The 18,144-nt window shown below is 38.2% G+C and overlaps 1 protein-coding gene across 10 annotated transcripts in view; it reads left to right on the top strand.

Annotated features, from left to right (window-relative positions):
• The window catches only part of lrrc28 (leucine rich repeat containing 28), an 89,468-nt gene that overhangs the window by 53,046 nt on the left and 18,278 nt on the right, over positions 1–18,144 (top strand). For all 10 annotated transcript variants that reach the window (XM_063065935.1, XM_063065941.1, XM_063065934.1 and 7 more), the window contains exons 7-9: positions 464–670; positions 10,528–10,630; positions 16,795–16,967. In XM_063065935.1, coding sequence (XP_062922005.1) covers positions 464–670; positions 10,528–10,630; positions 16,795–16,967 — 483 coding nt within the window. The remainder of the gene's footprint in view (positions 1–463; positions 671–10,527; positions 10,631–16,794; positions 16,968–18,144) is intronic.

Here is an 18,144-nt window from a genome sequence, read left to right as displayed (position 1 = left end):
TAACCCCTCACTGATGATAGTAATGAGAAGGGGGCATGTCCCGAATGGTGAGGGTTCTTCATGATGGATACAGCCTTTTTGAAGATGGTGGGGACGCTTGTGCCCTTGATGGATCTGGCTGAATCTACAATCCTCTAAAGCAGGGGTCCCCAACTTTTTTCATGCCATGGACCAATACCATTAAGCAAGGTGTCCGTGGACCCCAGGCTTGGAACCCCTGCTCTGAAGCCTGTTATGATGGCATAGAGACATTGGTACATTGGTGCCTCCATGCCAGATATTTCTGTAGAAATTTGCTCGAGTCTTTGGTGGCATACCAAATCCCCTCAAACTCCTAATGGAGTGGAAGGGGTGGATTCATTTAATTCTTCCAAAAGATGTTACTTGTTTCATTGAAATCTGTAGAGTAGAAAAAATATAAATGATTTATGATTGCGATTTATTTTATTTTTCTCCTAAACAGAAATTGGAGATCTAAGAGAACTGCAGACCCTTGATGTCTCAGCCAATTGCTTGACTGCGTTGCCAGACACTCTTCATTTATGCTTTTCCCTGCAGTATTTGTCTGCCGACCGGAACCAGCTTAAAGATATACCCAGGCAACTTTGCATGCTTACAAACTTGAAAGAACTCTCTGTAACTAGCAACAATTTAAAATGTTTACCACAAGGTGAGTTTCAAGTATTTTGTTAATGATTAATGCATTGAAAGATTGTTATCCAATCATGGAAAAATAAAGTTAACCTTTATTTCATTTCAGTTAGCTTTTAAATTTTCAGTTAAAGGTTCATAAATATTGAAGAAGCATAAAAAAGTAATTGCAGATGCTGGAACTAGTACTTCCAAACTATAAGTAAGTAATTAATAAAAACCTCAATCCTCTAAAGTTTAGTGTAGCCAAATTGTTGCTACTAAGTCAGTGTAACATACTCTTTTAATTAAAAATTGATCATGGTTTTGCCTTAGTGGGTTATAGATTGAGGGACAGGATGGTCAGATGACAAGGATTGGAGCTGAGGTCAAGTCACCAAGAAAAATTAGTAGCCAGGAAGACGATGTATAGACTTCAGGCAGGTGGAGTTAGGGGCAAAGAGCAGTGGGTGGGGGCAAAACATCAAAGAGGCTTTGACTTTAATCAAGGGCTGAGAGCTATCTCTCGGGAAGAAAAATAGGTTCATTAAAACGTTGCTGGTTTGTTACCTCTGAATTAGGGAAGCAGATGCTTGTGCTTTATGCGCTTGAAGGGTCTCAGAGGGCCATGGTATGGGTTAAAGACCAAAGAGTAACCTGTGTATGGAACTGGACAAGATCTTGAATGAGTATTTATCATCTCATGATCAACTCCTCTTGGTGCACAAATTTATCAGCGCTCTCCCAATTCTGCTCATCAGACCTGGCATATCTCGCAATTAAGTGCCGTCCATTTTACCTGCAGTGGGAGATCTCTGTGGTCATTTTGGTAGTGGTGTACATTTCACCTGAGGCCAATGTCAAGTAGGCTCTAGATTATCTGAACAATGGCATTAACATGCACAAAATAGCACCCTAACACCTTCACCGTCATTTTGGGGGATTTTAACCAGGCCACTAAAATCACTAAATAATTACCAACAACAAATCACTCGTAGTACCAGAGGAAACAAGACACTGGGCCACTGTTACAGCAGCATCAAGAATGCCTACCGTGCTATTCCACGCCCTTACTTTGGAAGGTCTGATCACCTGGCTGTACTTATACTCACTGAGTATAGGCAGAAACTGACGACTACAGCACCAGTAGTGAGGACCAAAAAGGTATGGACAAGGGAAGCACAGGAGCACTTACAGATGAGTATGCCACAGTTGTTACCTACTTCATTTAAACCTGTGTGGATGAGTGTGTGCCCACAAAAACTTCCTGTACATTCCCAAACCAAAAGGCGTGGATCAACCAGGAGGCACGCCATCTGCTGAGGGCTAGATCTGAGCATTTAGTTCTGGCGACTCAGATTTGTACAAGAAAGCCAGGTATGACTTGCGGAAGACTATTTCAAGGGCAATGAGACAAATCTGAGTGAGGTTGGATGCATGACAACTCTGGCAGGGTTTGTAACATATTACTTCCTACAATGTGAAAACCAATAGCATGAATGGCAGTGATGCTTCACTACCAGATGAACTCACTGCCTTCTACTCCTGCTTTGAAAGGGAGAACAGAACTACAGCTGTGAAGATCCCTGCTGCACCTGGTGACGCTGTGATCTCTGTCTCAGAGGCCGCTGTTAGATTGTCTTTAGGAAGGTGAACCCTAGCAAGGCGGCAGGCCATGATGGAGTACCCGGTAAGGCTCCGAAGACCTGTGCCAACCAACTGGCGGGAGTATTCAAGGACATTTTCAACCTCTCACTGCTATGGTCGAGAGTTCCGCTTGTTTCAAAAAGGCAACAATTATACCAGTGCCTAAGAAGAGTAGCCTTAACTGACTTAATGACTATCAGCCAGTAGCACTCACATCTACAGTGATGAAATTCTTTGAGACGCTGGTCATGACTAGAATGAGCTCTTCCCTCAGCAAGGTCCTGGACCAACTGCAATTTGCCTATCGCCACAATAGGTCTGCGGCAGACACAATCTCAATGGCTCTTCACATGGCCTTAGATCATCTGGACAATACAAACACCCATGTCAGGATGCTGTTCATTGACTACAGCTCAGCGTTGAACACCATCATTCCCACAATCCTGATCAACAAATTACAGAACCTGGACCTCTGTACCTCCCTTTGCAATTGGATTCTTCACTTCTAACCGGAAGATCACAATCTGCATGAACTGGTGATAATATCTCCTCCTTACTGACGATCAACACTGGTGCACCTCAAGGGTGTGTGCTTAGCCCACTGTTCTACTCCCTCTATACCCATGACAGTGTGGCTAGACATAGGTCAAATACCATCTATAAATTTGCTGATGATACAACCATCGTTGGTAGAATCCCAGATGGAGATGAGAGGATGTACAGGAGTGAGATATATCAGCTAGTTGAGTGGTGTTACAGCAACAACCTTGCACTCAACATCAGTAAGACGAAAGAGCTGATTGTGGACTTCAGGAAGTGTAAGATGAAGAAACATGAACCAATCCTCATAGAGGGAGCAGAAGTGGAGAGAGTGAGCAATTTCACGTTCCTGGGTGTCAAAATTGCTGAGGATCTAACCTGGTCCCAACGTATCAATGTAGTTATATACAAGGCAAGAGAGTGGCTATATTTCATTAGGAGCTTCAAGAGATTTGGTCTGTCAATTAAAATACTCAAAAACTTCTGTAGATGTACTGTAGAGAGCGTTCTGACAGGCTGTATTATTGTGGGGGTGGGGTTGCTACTGCATAGGACTGAAAGAAGCTACAGTAAGTAGTAAATTTAGTCAGCTCCATCTTGGGTGCTAGCTTCCGTAGTATCCTAGAAATCTTTGCGGAGCGGTGCCTCAGAAAGGCAACGTCCATTTTTAAAGACCCCCAGCAGCCAGGGTATGCCCCTTTCTTATTGTTACCATCAGAAAGGAGGTACAGAAGCTTGAAGGCGCACAGTCAGCGATTCAGGAACAGCGTCTTCCCCTCTGCCCTTGGATTTGTAAATGGACATCGAACCCACGAACACTACCTCACTTTTTAAAATATATATTACTTGTTCTTGCACTATTTTTAATCTATTTAATATACATATATAAACTTACTGTGACTGAGTCCCCTTGCTGACATCATCAAGCAGCTGTTAAGTTCTGGAGATGCTGGAGGCTGTTGTCGTGGCACCACTCATCCAGGTGTCCTGATTTGCTCCTGTAAGCTGACTCATTGCCACTTATGATTCATCCAACAACAGTAGGAGACATTTAGACAGGCACTTTAAATAGGCAGGAAGTAGAAAGAACCAGTGCCATGGAGGGAAAATGGGATTAGTCAGTGGGCAAAAAGGTTGGAATGAATGCAGTGGGTTAAAGGGCCTGTTTCTGTGCTATACAATCCTACGACTCTGAGATTTACCTAGGAGCAGTTCCAGTACACCACTGTGCTAATAAAAGATGACTGTTTCCAGCAGCAACAGAATATCACTCCCAAGATATTCTGGTCTACATTCCTTCTGAACACTGTTAAGCATGACTGTCATCAGGTATGTGCAATGTATGGTACTACTGTCTTGCTTTGACTCAGATGCGAGTTAGGATTTCATTCTACATTTGCAGCAGCTGTTTACCCTTGAGCTAAGCAGATACTGCTTCACAGTCCCTTAAAGTAGCAGCATGAAAACATCTTGGAGTCAAAATAATTACTGTATTTCAGTAATGAAATCCATTTTAATTGAACTTCCCACAATGAACCTTTAAGGCTTGTACTCTTTGAAAAGTGCACAATAGTTTTATGTTTAAATGCAGAATGTGATTGAAATCCTGATTTTATTAATTTATCCAATACTATAAATGTATCAATATGAGACAGTCTTTTCACTAATTTACAGCTTATTAACCAGAGAAATTATCCATTGCAGTTGGAAATGAGCCATAGCTAAAGTCATCATCTGTCTCATTATTTTTTGGCATTTAGCCTGCTAAGTGTGACCAATCAGTTGATTTGAAAATTATTATGTGCATTCCAAGTTGAATCAGTTTTGGAATTTGGTCAGTACGTGCATTTAATATTTAAAATTAGATATACATGGCAAAATGTCTTGTACCTTCATTATGAAATGGTAGGATTTTGTCATTTTTTTTTGTACTACAAAAAGGTGAATATGATTTAAGTTTTCAACTTACTGATTAATGCTGCTCTTGTATTACCTCTAGACATTTTACATTTCTACTGAGAAATTGATCATTATTTAATTTCATTAAATGTAAAGATTGCAAATCAAATGTGAAGAATACATCTTATTTCCAAAGGTTGGAAAATGTCCCTTTTGATAATCAAAACCCAGCTGTTTCAGTTCTGGAGACTAATTGAATTGTTCAAGAATCTGTGATATTTGAACTGTACAGTGTAAAATTTCCACCATTAGGATTTATGATTTATTATAATTATAATTCCCAGGGTCACAAAATTCTGCTGTTCTTGGAATCACCAAGAGCATTCCTTCACTGGGATTTCTGTTGCATAAAGTAACAATGGCTTCCTTTGAAATGATCATGAGATGTGAAATCTCTTTTGTATACCAAGCCAAATAGTAATAAATTATAGTGCATGTATAGCTTTATTAATTGGCCAGTACATATTGGCCCTGTTGGTGGGGAAGGGGAGGGGAGGACTGTGTAGAATTCTCCATGAAATTTCCTTCAGCAGAGCAGAAGCGGCTTCATTTTACTTCCCAAAGGTGCCCAGAATTAATTGACCTAAGTAGCACTTAAAGTTGCCCCGTCTGTTCCTTAAATAAATAGTCAACTAAGAAAGAAGGTTGATAATTGTTCGTAAACATGTCTCTACAGGGTGACAGAGTGTGAATGATTTTGAGCAGGCTTTTTGGGTTCTGAAGCAATTCACCATTTGGTTAACTTCCATGGCTTGCTTTACAGTATGCTCCTGAATTCATTTGATGTGAAAAAGTGTTAATTTGCTGTTAGGTAAACAAAGATAATTTCTCTAGTGAAGCATTGCTATTAGAGTTAGGTAATTTTGACAAAAAAAAGCAGCTGGCCTTGATATTGAGGCATAGGTCTGCATTTATTTTGGAATGTCTTTTTTCATCCTTAATATTCTTGGTATAATTTATTAGCCCTTCCCTTGGACAACATCGGTGGAGTGGAGAGGGGAGACTTGCAGCATGGGCAACTACTGGTCTTCCATACAACCTTGCCCAGGCTTGCGCCCTGGAGACCTTCCAAGGCACAAATCCATGGTCTCATGAGACTAACGGATGCCTATAATAATTTATTATAACTTTAAAATGAAAAATAGGAGGTTTTAAAACTAAAATTTTCAAGGATTTGCTTAACCCATTTTATCCCAAAATTAACTCCTACTGAACTTAGGACACTTGGCTGGTTGACTGGGAAGTTGGCTAGTTTTAGCTGATTGATGAGAGTGATAATGTGGACTGGTTGTACTGAAGTGGCGACTTGTGGCTTTTGAGGTTTCATAAAACAACTGAGAACAAATTTGCAGTGATGGAACTTCGGACAGAATTCAGCACATGGAAGCACGAGGGAAAGAGCCAGGTGCATGAAGTGGAAACTTTTGTTATGCTGCACAGAATAATTGTGGTAATCATTTTTTTTGTGATTGCTTCTTACAAAAAAAGCTTTCAGACCCCAGTAATAACTAGATTTTAAACTTTTGTGCCAGGAAATTCTGTTTTTATTTTCTGATCATTCTCTGGAAATTTAGTCAAAATCCTGAGCATATGGATGATGTAGCTGCTAGTTTATGCTATTTCATTAATGTTTACATCAGAGTTTTATTGGTGATTGAAACCTTATTTTTATGAAGCCAATTGTATTTCATGTTTGTTTTAATAAATGGCCAATTCATGCAGATGACTTCGGTTAAAACTGATGCCATTAAACTCCGAAGCTGTTTATATTCACGGCCAACATGTTATTCTTTACTGAACGTCGTTCAGTTCCAGGCACACTACGAACAATTTAGATGTTGATTTTTAGAATTTTGTCCAAATGTGTACTTCATATTAGATTTTGTTTGTGGCTCTTTACTTGTTTCCAAAGAGTGAGGACCCTTAAAAAAAATAAATCATTGAGCAAAAGAATGGAATTTAAATTCTGTTCCAAAATCATGGATCAGTCACTTAACATTGCAAGAATGATCTTACTCCCACTGGAAAATTTGCAGTTCGGATTGTACAGATATAAACCTCCAATCTTTGAGGAGAAGTATTTCTATCTGTCTATTTATTTAGGATACAGCTTGGAGTAGGCTCTTCTGGCCCTATGAGCCATGCCGCCCAGGATCCCCACAATCCCTATTAACCCTAAACTAATCACGGGACACTTTACAATGACCAATTAACCTACCCAGTACGTCTTTGGACCGTGGGAGGTAACAGGAGCACCTGGGGGAAGGCCCACCCATTCCATGGGGAGGCCGTACAGAGACCCCTTACAGAATGGTGCCAGAATTAAACTCCAGATCACCGTGAGCTGTTACAGCATTGTGTTAACTGCTACGCTATCATGGTGCCCACAGTACCTATCAAGGTAAAACTCCATGGTTTTTGAGCAGCTTGATGCCTTTAAATATATCCTTTCCGCAGATAGTCCAAAGATGCAAAATAAAACAAAGTCTGACCTAAGTCCCAAAGTAAACCATCTACACGTTTAATACCATTATGAAATGAACTCTTAATATGTCAGCATACTGAGGTAGTAAATGAAAGACAAGAACAAGTTTACTCTATTTGATTAGTTAAGTTTCAATTTTGTTTTTTTAGGGTGAGCATGTAGTTTTCATTTCAACCAGTAGAAAAGTATGATCACATAGGTGACAGCTGAGAGTGATTTATTTTAAATAATTTATTAATGTATATTGATATGCGCGTTTAATATCTCTTAATTATGTTCACTTTAGAGTAAACTCTAACTGATGAAATGACAGCAGCTTCACTTTCCATTAATTTTATTTCCTCCTGTGAGGATGCACCTGCCATTTACTCCATACCTGATCACAACAGCATGGAGTGCACCACATGGAGACCGAAAGAACAAATCCACATCCTGTCTCAAATGGAACAGAATGTTAGAGTTCCAACATGCTGTGTCACTGCACCTGCTGATCTTGAGAAGAATTTTTATTGTTTATCTTCCATTAAAGCTGTTTTATAATAGGAAAATTGAGAGTTTCCATGGTTGATACCTTGCTCATTACAGTGACCCTGATCACTTGTTGACTCTTGCTGTGATTTGAGTTTTATTTTCTTGCAGTTTCTACTTGTTTCCCTTCTATCATTATTTTAATAATACTTTAATGACTGATTTATCCTTCTCACTTGGTTTAAGAAAGATACCATTGTGAACTTGTTAGTTAAACACACATTTTTTGTAGGATTATAACCAAGCCTATTTTTCTATGATGTATCTGTAACATAAACAATAAATCACTTCCTTGAAAAATACAGAGAATAATAACATGAAGTCAGCTAGATGCACACCAGAACTCCTGATTTTAATTACTATTTAATCCATTGGCAGATTTTCCTCAAAGTCTGGATTTGCTGTTATTCACCCCTTGAAGTTCTTGAACTTTTGTTTTAGGCAATCCGTAGCACTAATATGATCCACCATATTATCCAATTCATTAATCTACACGTTTATATTCTAGATTAATTATTTCCCTTTTTTGCGTATTTCATTATCCGTATCCCTTATTTTATACCCTTATTTAAGGTATCTGTGTATGAATGTGGAAGATTTCATCTCAAACTGAACAATGTATACTGCAATCACATTAAGGCTGTCCTTAGTTTTGCTAGTATTAACTTGGATCCTAAAATATTGGAGCAACTACAGCTAAAATCTTAATGTCATTCATGCTGTGTTATCATTAATCTTACCACTGTTTCTATAAGGTCACCTAGAAGGCAAAGCAATGCACATAGCAGCTGCATTGCTCAGGGTGGGTGCTGAAATTGTGTTCCTTGATAATGGTTCAGATCACAATCTTCTGAAACATGAAGCCATGTTATCTGCAGCAGTGTCAAGAAACATGGGTTGAAGGAAATGAAAATGTGTTTTTTTAAAATTACTTTATTTTCTCCACATAAATTCCATGAGAGTTATATTCTGTAATCAAATTTTTTTTTTTTTTTTGGATTATGAGTTGTGAATCCTGTAAAAGCAAAATTCCATTACCCAAAATGGCTATAATGAAGGATTACCAGTATGCCTGCAGGTTATGCAAGTTAAAATTGTTTCTAAAAGTAGCATTTGATTATGGCCACTTTTTTTTGAACATATAACAGTGACTGAGAAGATGAAATGTATATAGCTGTATATTCAGAACAGACAATCACAAATTAATCATTGGAAATCATCAAACAGCACAATATCAGCTTATATATTTTTAATTTTTATGTCTTCGTAAGCGTAGTGGTTAATGTAATGCTTTATGGGTTCATTTCCCGCTGCTGTCTGTAATGAGTTGGTACATACTCCCTATGACAGCGTGGGTTTCCTCCGGGTGCTGGGTTCTATGTTGGCGTCAGAAGCATGGCAACACCTGCAGGCTGCCCCCAGCGTATCATTAGACGATTTGGGTTGACGCAAATGATGCATTTCACTGTAGGTTTCAATGTATATATGACAAATAAAGCTCTTCTTTATCTTTAATGTTATGTTGAGTCTGTATTATGATTTCTAAATTGCTGGTTAATATTTTGTCTTCATGAGTTATTAGTTAAATTCTTGTCTTATTCTAAAACAATATGAATTAGAAACATATAATGGACTTTTCTACCCTCACATTTGTTCTGTAATTCAATAAAATCATGGATAATCTTCTAAAAGCCAGTATTGAAGTTAATAGGCAGAGATGTAATTTGATCTTCCAATTACTGTAAACTGAGCACTGGGAAACAAATTATCAAAGAGAAAATAATAAAAAAAGTGTGAAAGTACTTTTGTTCGTCATGTGAAGATGCCATAAGAGGACATGTTGAATGGAACATTCATCAACTCTTTGAATCACCGGAATTCAGGACATATCTTGCTTAAACAGTTCAGTGTAGGAATATCTCAATCAAAATGGACCACTTTTCCATTCAAAGTCACTCAATAATCACTATTATATCAAATAGTTATGAATAGATAGGAGCATATGAACAGATAGGGGCATATGAATTGATCTCACTGGTGTTCTGGAGACTGAGATGTGACCTTGTAGGGGTTTATAAGATTATAAAGGGTGAAGGTGGGGTAGATAATCTGTTCCATGGTGAGAGGGGAAATATTTAAATCTGAGGGGCAAGTTTTGCATAGGTAGGGTGATGTGTAGATGGAACAAGTTGCCAGATGAAATGGTAGATGCAAGTATAATTGCAACGTTTAAAAAGCATTTGGACAGGTACATGGATAGGAAAGGAACAGAGAGATTGAGCCAAATGTAGGAAATGGAGGATGTGCATCTTGTTCAGCATGGATGAGCTGTGCTGAAGAAACATTTTCCACACAGTTGTACAGCCCTATGGTTCTTTTTTCAGGGTATTAGGTGTTTGAACCAGGTTTCAGTGCTTTCAAGAATTGGCACACAGTCAAAATAAGAACTTGTGGTTTCTAGAGAAAAGAGCAACCAGTTCACCAGCAGCCAATTCAGTCAGAAAGATTCTTACAGCAAGTTCCCTAGGATTATGAGCCAAATGTGGACAACTGGGACTAGCTTTTTTGGGCACCTTGGTTGTCACAGGCCAGTGGGGCTGAGGGCCTGTTTTCGTGCTGTATGATGCTGTTACCATTTGATGAACACTTCCAAGTTTCAATTTAGTTTTGGAAATAAATTTACTTGATTCTTTTATGTTTTGGTCATATGGTTGTTTCTTTTATATGTTTTCTTTAAGATCTGGGGCGATATCCAGAGCTTCAATATGTGTATGTAGACAACAACATTCAATTATGTGGACTACCATCTTATCTCTATAACAAAGTTATTGGCCACAGTGGGTAAGAACATTTTGCTTTTCCTAATGAGTAGTTAATCTTTAATTAACAAATCTGGATGCCATTAAGTGTGCAAAGTGATATTTGAGCACATTAACTTGACAATTAGTTGCTTATAATCAAGGCAGTAATAAGATTCATAAAACTGAGTATCTAGACGGTTCAAAAAAAGTTCAAAGTAAATTTATTATCAAAGTACATATATGTCATTGTAAACAACCCTATGATTTATTTTCTTGTGGGCGTATTCAATAAATCTATAGAATAATAAACACAACAGAATCAATGAAAGACCACCCAACTAGGGTGTTCAACCAGAATACAGAAGACAACAGACTGAGCAAATTCAAAAGAAGAAATAATAATAATAAATACACAATAAATATCAAAAACGTGAGATGAGTCCTTGAAAATGAGTCCATTGGTTGTGATGGACAAGCTGGGATGAAAAACAGTGGAAAAAGTCAAAGACAACTATTATCCATAGACATTGGAAATGCTGGAGCTGTTGAATATATAGATGTTCATTATGTTATTTTAATTTGTGAATATAAAGATTTTACACAGGTTGTGATTTTAGTTTGTGTTCATACAAAGTGAACTCTTTTGGCGTGTTATTTTTTTATTGCCCATTAATGGAACAACAAACAATGAGGGAATTGCAGCTAGACACTCAATGGCCACTTTACTAGATACAGGAGTGGATCCTGGTGTGGTCCTTCACTGTTGTAGCCCATCAGCTTCAAGGTCTGACATGTGTGTTCAGAGATGCTCTTCTGCACACCAATATTGCCACTGTGGTTATTTAAGTTACTGTCACCTTCCTGTCAATTTGAACCATTCTGGCCGTTCTCCTCTGACCCTTCTCATTAACAAGGCATTTTTGTCCACAGAACTTCCGTACACTGGATGTTTTTAGTTTCTCGCACCATTCTCTGTAAACTCTAGAGACCAACGTGTGTGAAAATCCTAGGAGATCAGTTGTTTCTGAGTTACTCAAATGACCCCGTCTCGCACCAGCACTCATTCCACGATCCAAGTCATTTAGATCACATTTCTTCCCCATTCTGATGTTTGGTCTGAACAGCAACTGAATCTCTCGACTGTGTTTACATGCTTTTATGCAATGTGTTGCTGCCACATGATTGGCTGATTAGATATTTGTGTTAATGAGCAGGTATATGGGTGTTGGTGGCAGGATGGAGATATGTCTCTACTAAAGAGGTGTCAGCTGCTCCTTCCCTCTGCTAGCCTGCAGGTCACCCTGCTTAGCCCCCCATTCCCCCCCCCCCACCCAATCAGGGTCACATGAAACCATAGGAACAGGTAGTGGATGGTCATATGAGCAGTTGGTGCATATCACAAGTCTTGGTTATGCAACTACTGAGGCTAGGCAGACAATCTCTGAAGAGTATTGTTAATGGCTAGGGAGTCTCTGCTTGTAAAGACACTCCCCAGAAGAAGGCAATGGCAAACCACTTCTGTAGAAAAATTTACCAAGAGTAATCATGATCATGAGACCATGATCACCTATGTCGTACGATATGCCACCTAATGATGATGATGCTTTTGTACCCAGTAACGTGGACACTAGGTGTATGAGATTTTGATGAGGTCATGACTTGTATCACTAGAACTTGAGCCTTGCTGCTCAAGGTTGTGTAATTGTCAGTTCCTTTAATTACCTAGTGATTTTCCCGTTTGAGAATTGTAATACTGAGTTTAGATTGTCAGTTTGATAAAATCTTAAAAAAGCATGAGCAGGAAAATGTAGAATGTTATCAAGTTCTGTAAAGTTTACAGCTTTGTCTGTTTATGATTTGCCTGTTCAGGTTTTGATTTCAGCCTGTGAATCTTTACTGAAGGGTAAACTATGGTCATTCTTTGCTAGGATACTTAAATTTTTGAAGCAACTGATAGAATGAAAAAGGATAGACCTGGTATAAAAAATGGGATAAGGATAGCAGAGTGGAAAGATTTTTGCTTCGCAAATTAAGAGAGAGTTATTTTACATGCAGCTAAGAAATGGAAAATTTCAAAGAACATATTTAGTGGTTGTTCTGGTGATGTAGAATAAACTGAGAAATTAGAGATGCAGGTTACAAAGGTAATATAATAATCATGTTACTTTAATTTCCATATTCTGTACATTAGACACACCAAATTTGCTGCAATATGTGGACTATGAACTCATGGAGAGCAATTGAAATACCTTTTTTAGATTAGAACCAATGAGTGAACAGGTAATGGGTAACGAAAATAGAAAATGTTAGAAATCTCATCTACGAAAAGAGAAACGGTTTATATTTCAGGTCTTTAATATTTTGTCAGAACTGGAAAAGAGGATGATATAAATTAGTTTTCAGCACCAGAGAAGGCTGGGGAGGAATGTGTACAGTAAGTGAAGTATCTATGATAGGATGAATGGAAATGGCTTAATGGGCCCAGTTAGCAACGTACTAAGCTTCTAGGTTTGATTAATGAGTTATGTATTAATAGTGAGTTGGTGGGCAGTCCGGTAGCCTAGACTTGTAACTATAGGATATGAGAGACTGAGTTAGTGCAATGATGCAATAATAAAAGCAAAAAAAGAACATGCTGGAAAACCTAACCTTGCCAAGTAGTATCTATTGAAATGGAACTATTTTGTGTTTCAGATGAAGAACTATTCTTCAGACCTGAGGAAGATTGAAATAAGTTTTCTCCTTCGGTCCACTCTCCTCTTCCTTCTTCTCCAGCCCATTACTTTTCCCACCCACCTGGCTTCACCTATTACCTTACAGCTAGCCTCCTTCCCTCTCCCCTCACCTTTTTATTCTGGCGTCTTCCCCCTTCCTTTCCAGTCCTGAAGAAAGGTCTCAGCCTGAAATGTTGACTGTTTATTCATTTCAATAGATGCTGCCTGACCTGCTGAGTTCCTCCGGCATTTCTGTGTGTTGCTTTGAAATAAGTTAATCTATGAGGGTATGTTAAGAAGAGCTCTGATAGATTGAATGCATTGGTACATGAGATGAGGTACAGTGTATGTAGTTTGCTGCTGATGTGGTTCTGGAATACTAGGAAATGTTGAGCCAACATAATTGTTCCCTGAGGGCAAGGAACATATGATGGCAAGCAGTGGTTCTTATCGAGAGCTTTTTGTCTAACTGAAGGTTGTGTGATACTGTATTGAAGAGGTGTTGAGGTCAGCATAGAGCAGCAATGGTCACATTAAATGTGGTTGCAAGCCTGAGGGGTCTGGTGGCCTACTCCTGCTCCCGTTTTCTTGTGCTCTGGTGTAAACTTATAGACTTTGATGTTGTGTCAAGAAACTGCAACGTGTCCTAATGGAAGATGAGGCATTGCTCCTCATGCTTGTATCGGGTCTCCTTGTAACAGTGCAGGAGGCCACAACAGAGGGGTCAGTAGGAGTGGGGTGATGAAATTGTAGATAACAGGAAGCTCCAGGTTATTCCCATATACTGAGTGCAGGTGTTCCATAAAGTGATTATCCAATGCATATTGATTCATGCAGCTTTGAGATCTGAAAGTAGTACTGAGGAAATCAATGGCACCTGAAAGGCAATAGAACTATAGACACTCCAGAGTTGCTGCCTGAATTCTCAGTATTTTCAGCATTTTCTGTTTTTATGTTGGAGTGCTTTTGGCTTGAACTTGCAGTATTTTTATTTTGCTCTCCATGAGTTTTGTATTAAAGTAGGTCATAAAGTGATGAACTTTACTTGGAGTAAGTTTGTAGTTTACTGGGATGTGAAACCCATTTATTGCTGGGATTACAGGGATAGAAGAATAATAGTGAGAATATTTTTTAATAAACCAGGAAGTTGCTGCCAGGAATGTCCTGCTCCATCAGAAACTGCAAAGGATCAGTATCGTGACACTAAGATACACAAAGCAGTATGACCTTCCTGTACTTTGATTATATACATTCAGTTAGCTAACCTGAAAAACCTCCCCCGAAGACTAAATCTGAAGTTTTATTTTCTGCCAATCAACCTCCTGGGACTAAAAATTAGTTTTCATAAATGTAATTCATTCATTTTAATTTTAATTACTGTTAAAGCGTTCAAAGAAATAAAGGGCTTTAAATAAAACTCTTGGACTTTTTATCTCCCCACAGCATGCTTTCCCTTTTATCTTAACACTTTTTCTGCCTAATTTGATAATAAATTAAATCTCTGACTGACTATCCCTGCTTCAAACTTGCTTTCATTTATAAGCAATGCTTCAAACTCATGATTAGTTAAGGAGATACTTGCTTGCTTGCCAATTCACGAAGGTTTCAGGTTCTCTGTAGCATCATTAGTTCAGTTCCCAATTCAGAGCAAGTCCCAGTGCAAAGTCCCATGGAAAGTCTACTGGTAAGTGTAGTAAATAGCTGGAATTGCTCATGTGCTGCTGCTAGCAAAATCTTGCTCAATATAATTAATTCATCTGACCTCATATAGAAACCAAATTATTCACATCATTTTTGTAATGTTTTTCTCTCTCAAGTTCAAGTTCAAATTAAAGTTTGACATTCAACCATACACACACGTATACAGCTAAATGAAACATTGTTCCTCTGGCGCCAAGGTGCAAAACACAGTATGTATAGTCTCACACTGCACATTATGATCCACCACATACAGTCACAAAATAATATTAGCACAAGTCCCTGAGTGGCATGGCTGAAATGTTGACAGGGTGACATAAAGTGTGAGGTACATGTTTATGTAAAACAGTGTAATGTTACTGACACTAATATAATTAAATGAGCAGTAGTGTAAATATGTGAAACAGCAGCAATAAAAGATGAAATGTGTCTCTGTGAATTGGAGAATGAGGTGTAGGCTGACAGAGCATTCAGACAAGGTTACATGTGTGCTGGGTGGCAGCAGGGTGTAAAGAAGTCTAACAGCCTGGGGGAAGAAGCCATTACTCAGACAGATAGTTCTTGTTCTTATGCTGTGGTACGTGACAGTAAAACATGTACTAAGGGTCAAGGGAAGGTAATCAGTGTAAAGAAGAAATTGGCCTCTGTCAAACAAAACATTTGTAGGAAAGGATAAATGATAACCAAGATATTAAGATATGCAATATAAGAAAAATCTTCACACATAAGTAGAAATTCTGATCTGAATCCAATGTTACAGTACTCTCAAAAAATATGACTCTACACAATAGTGGATTCCAGTTAATTGGGACACATTAGGATCAGTACATTTTGGCCCAATTAAAGTGGCTGCCCAGTTAGCCAAAGTTTCATGGGGAGAGTTAAAAGTGTGCAAAAGAGACAATCTACTGTTTAACTAAGTAATAAATTATGTATTTAAATGAAACACAGAACAAATTAGAACATGAACAATGCTACTACAGTACTATAAAACTTTGGCCTAATTGGAATATTCTGTGCAATTTTGGTAACCTACCTACAGGAAAAAATGTAAATAAGGTTGAAAAAGTACAGAAAAATTTTTCAATGATGTTGCTGGGTCTGGAGGACCTGAGTTATAAGGAAAGATTGAGTAGGTGTAAAGATTCTTTTCCTTCAAATGTAGAAGAATGAGAGGAAATTTGATAGAGGTATACAAACTTATGAAGGATATAGATAGGGTAAATGCAAGCAGGCTTTTTCCACCGAATTTGGGTGGGTCATGGGTTAAGGGTAAGGTGAAAAGTTTAAGGGGAACATGAGGGGAAACTTCTTCACTGAGAAAATTGTGAGAGTATGGAATGAGCTTCTAGCTCAAGTTGTGCATGTGAACTCGATTTCAATGTTTAAGAGAAGTTTGGTTAGGTGCATGGATAGTAGGGGTATGGAGGGCTATGATCCTGGTGCAGGTTGATGGGGGTAGGCAGTTTAAATAGTTTCAGCATGGACTAGATTGGCTGAAGGGCCTGTTTCAGTGCTGTACTTCTCTATGACTCTAAGTATGGTGTAGTGTTTAACTGCCACATAAGTGCACATGACAGATGCCAGTTAAAAACATTGGCAACAGTCTCCTATCCCAATTAAGCGGCAGAATGTCCCAAATAAACGAAAAGGTTCCCAGTTATTTTCTTGATTCGTTTTTGTTCTTTGAGTTCTCCCAGATTAGCAGCTGCCCAGATTAACTGTTGGCCCAATTAACCAGAATCCACTCTGTTGACTAACGAATATAATTTTGTTTCCTGTTTAATCATAGTTGCGGTTCCTCAACACAAGATGAAGATGTGAAGCTGTCATTTTCCCATAAACAGATGACCATCATTCTGCCAGATGAAATCCTGGGAATAGGAACAGAAAATGACCCTGTGCCAACCCTTCAAGAAATGGTTATGAGAACTATCTACAGTGTTTTCCGAATATCTGATAAAGGCATGTTTAACTAGTAACCCTTTTATTGAGAGTGACTGATAATATGAATAAATGGTTTTATAGTTTTAACATTAAAAATGCTTTTATTACAGTACTATAAAGATGATGCTGCCCAAAATGCCAGTGGGGTTGACAGGCAGTAACTATAAGAATGATAACCATTTCATCAATTTTGTAATAATTACAAGAAATGGGTTAGACTATTCTTCCATAAGGTTTTAGACGATTTGCCTCACTTCCATAATTGCTATTTTTTAAAATTCCTTTAGCATCCAATGAATGATCTATCATTTCCCTACTCTTCACTAATTTTGCAATAATTTTTATTCCTTCATTTAGAGAGACTACTTCTAATGGCCAAAATGCTATTTATTTTAGGTGATTGGCAAAAGATCCAGTCTAAGGGGTCAGCCTTTTCATTTTTCCTTGTGTTGCATTGCCACCCGAACCAACTCACTGCTACTCAATATAATCATTGCACTTCCCACCAATAAACACATATACTTCCATAGGCTAGGGGTCCATATTTGTACAAGATGTTCCTGTAGTGGTCTCACCACAATATATATAATAATTGCAAGAATTCTTTGCTTGCTACTATTTTCCTTTTTGATAATCAGTGACTTGGGACACATGCCAAGATCTTTCCAACAATATTAAGTAATTAAGTGTAGTTAAACTTGATAAAAGCATATTCCTTTTGCACTATGTTTTTGGTAGTTTATAGATTTTCATGTCTTTGTACTGTACTACTTTTGCAAAACAGCCTATGGATTTTGAAAATAAATTTTATCTTCTCATGCATTCCACTTTCAAACTGCAATGTGAGGTATACACTAGGAAGTCACTGAAAATATTTGCATGTGCATCTCACACTAACCTATTTTATACAGATCCTTACCATACTCATCTACAGTACATTCTAAGGCTAGAGGATGAAAAACAAAACTGTTCTGTTAGTTGTGTGTTCCTTTGTTGTAGCATGCACTAAGACATGAATTGATTGAATTCTTTTCCACTGTCCTAACTCTTCTCAATTAGCTGATTCTTTACTTCAATTATGACATTGGAAGGAAGAGCAAAATTTGTTGGCTATGCAGAAAATTTGATGTAGGGAGTTGTATCTCCGTTTGTCTCTATTGATGAGCATTTTAAATGGTAAATGTGTATTGGTTAT

Source organism: Mobula hypostoma, chromosome 13 (assembly GCF_963921235.1).
Source record: "Mobula hypostoma chromosome 13, sMobHyp1.1, whole genome shotgun sequence".
NCBI classification, from domain to species: Eukaryota; Metazoa; Chordata; class Chondrichthyes; order Myliobatiformes; family Myliobatidae; genus Mobula; species Mobula hypostoma.
The sequence above is the reverse complement of the archived record's forward strand: the minus strand, read 5'-3'. Positions and strand labels throughout refer to the sequence as shown.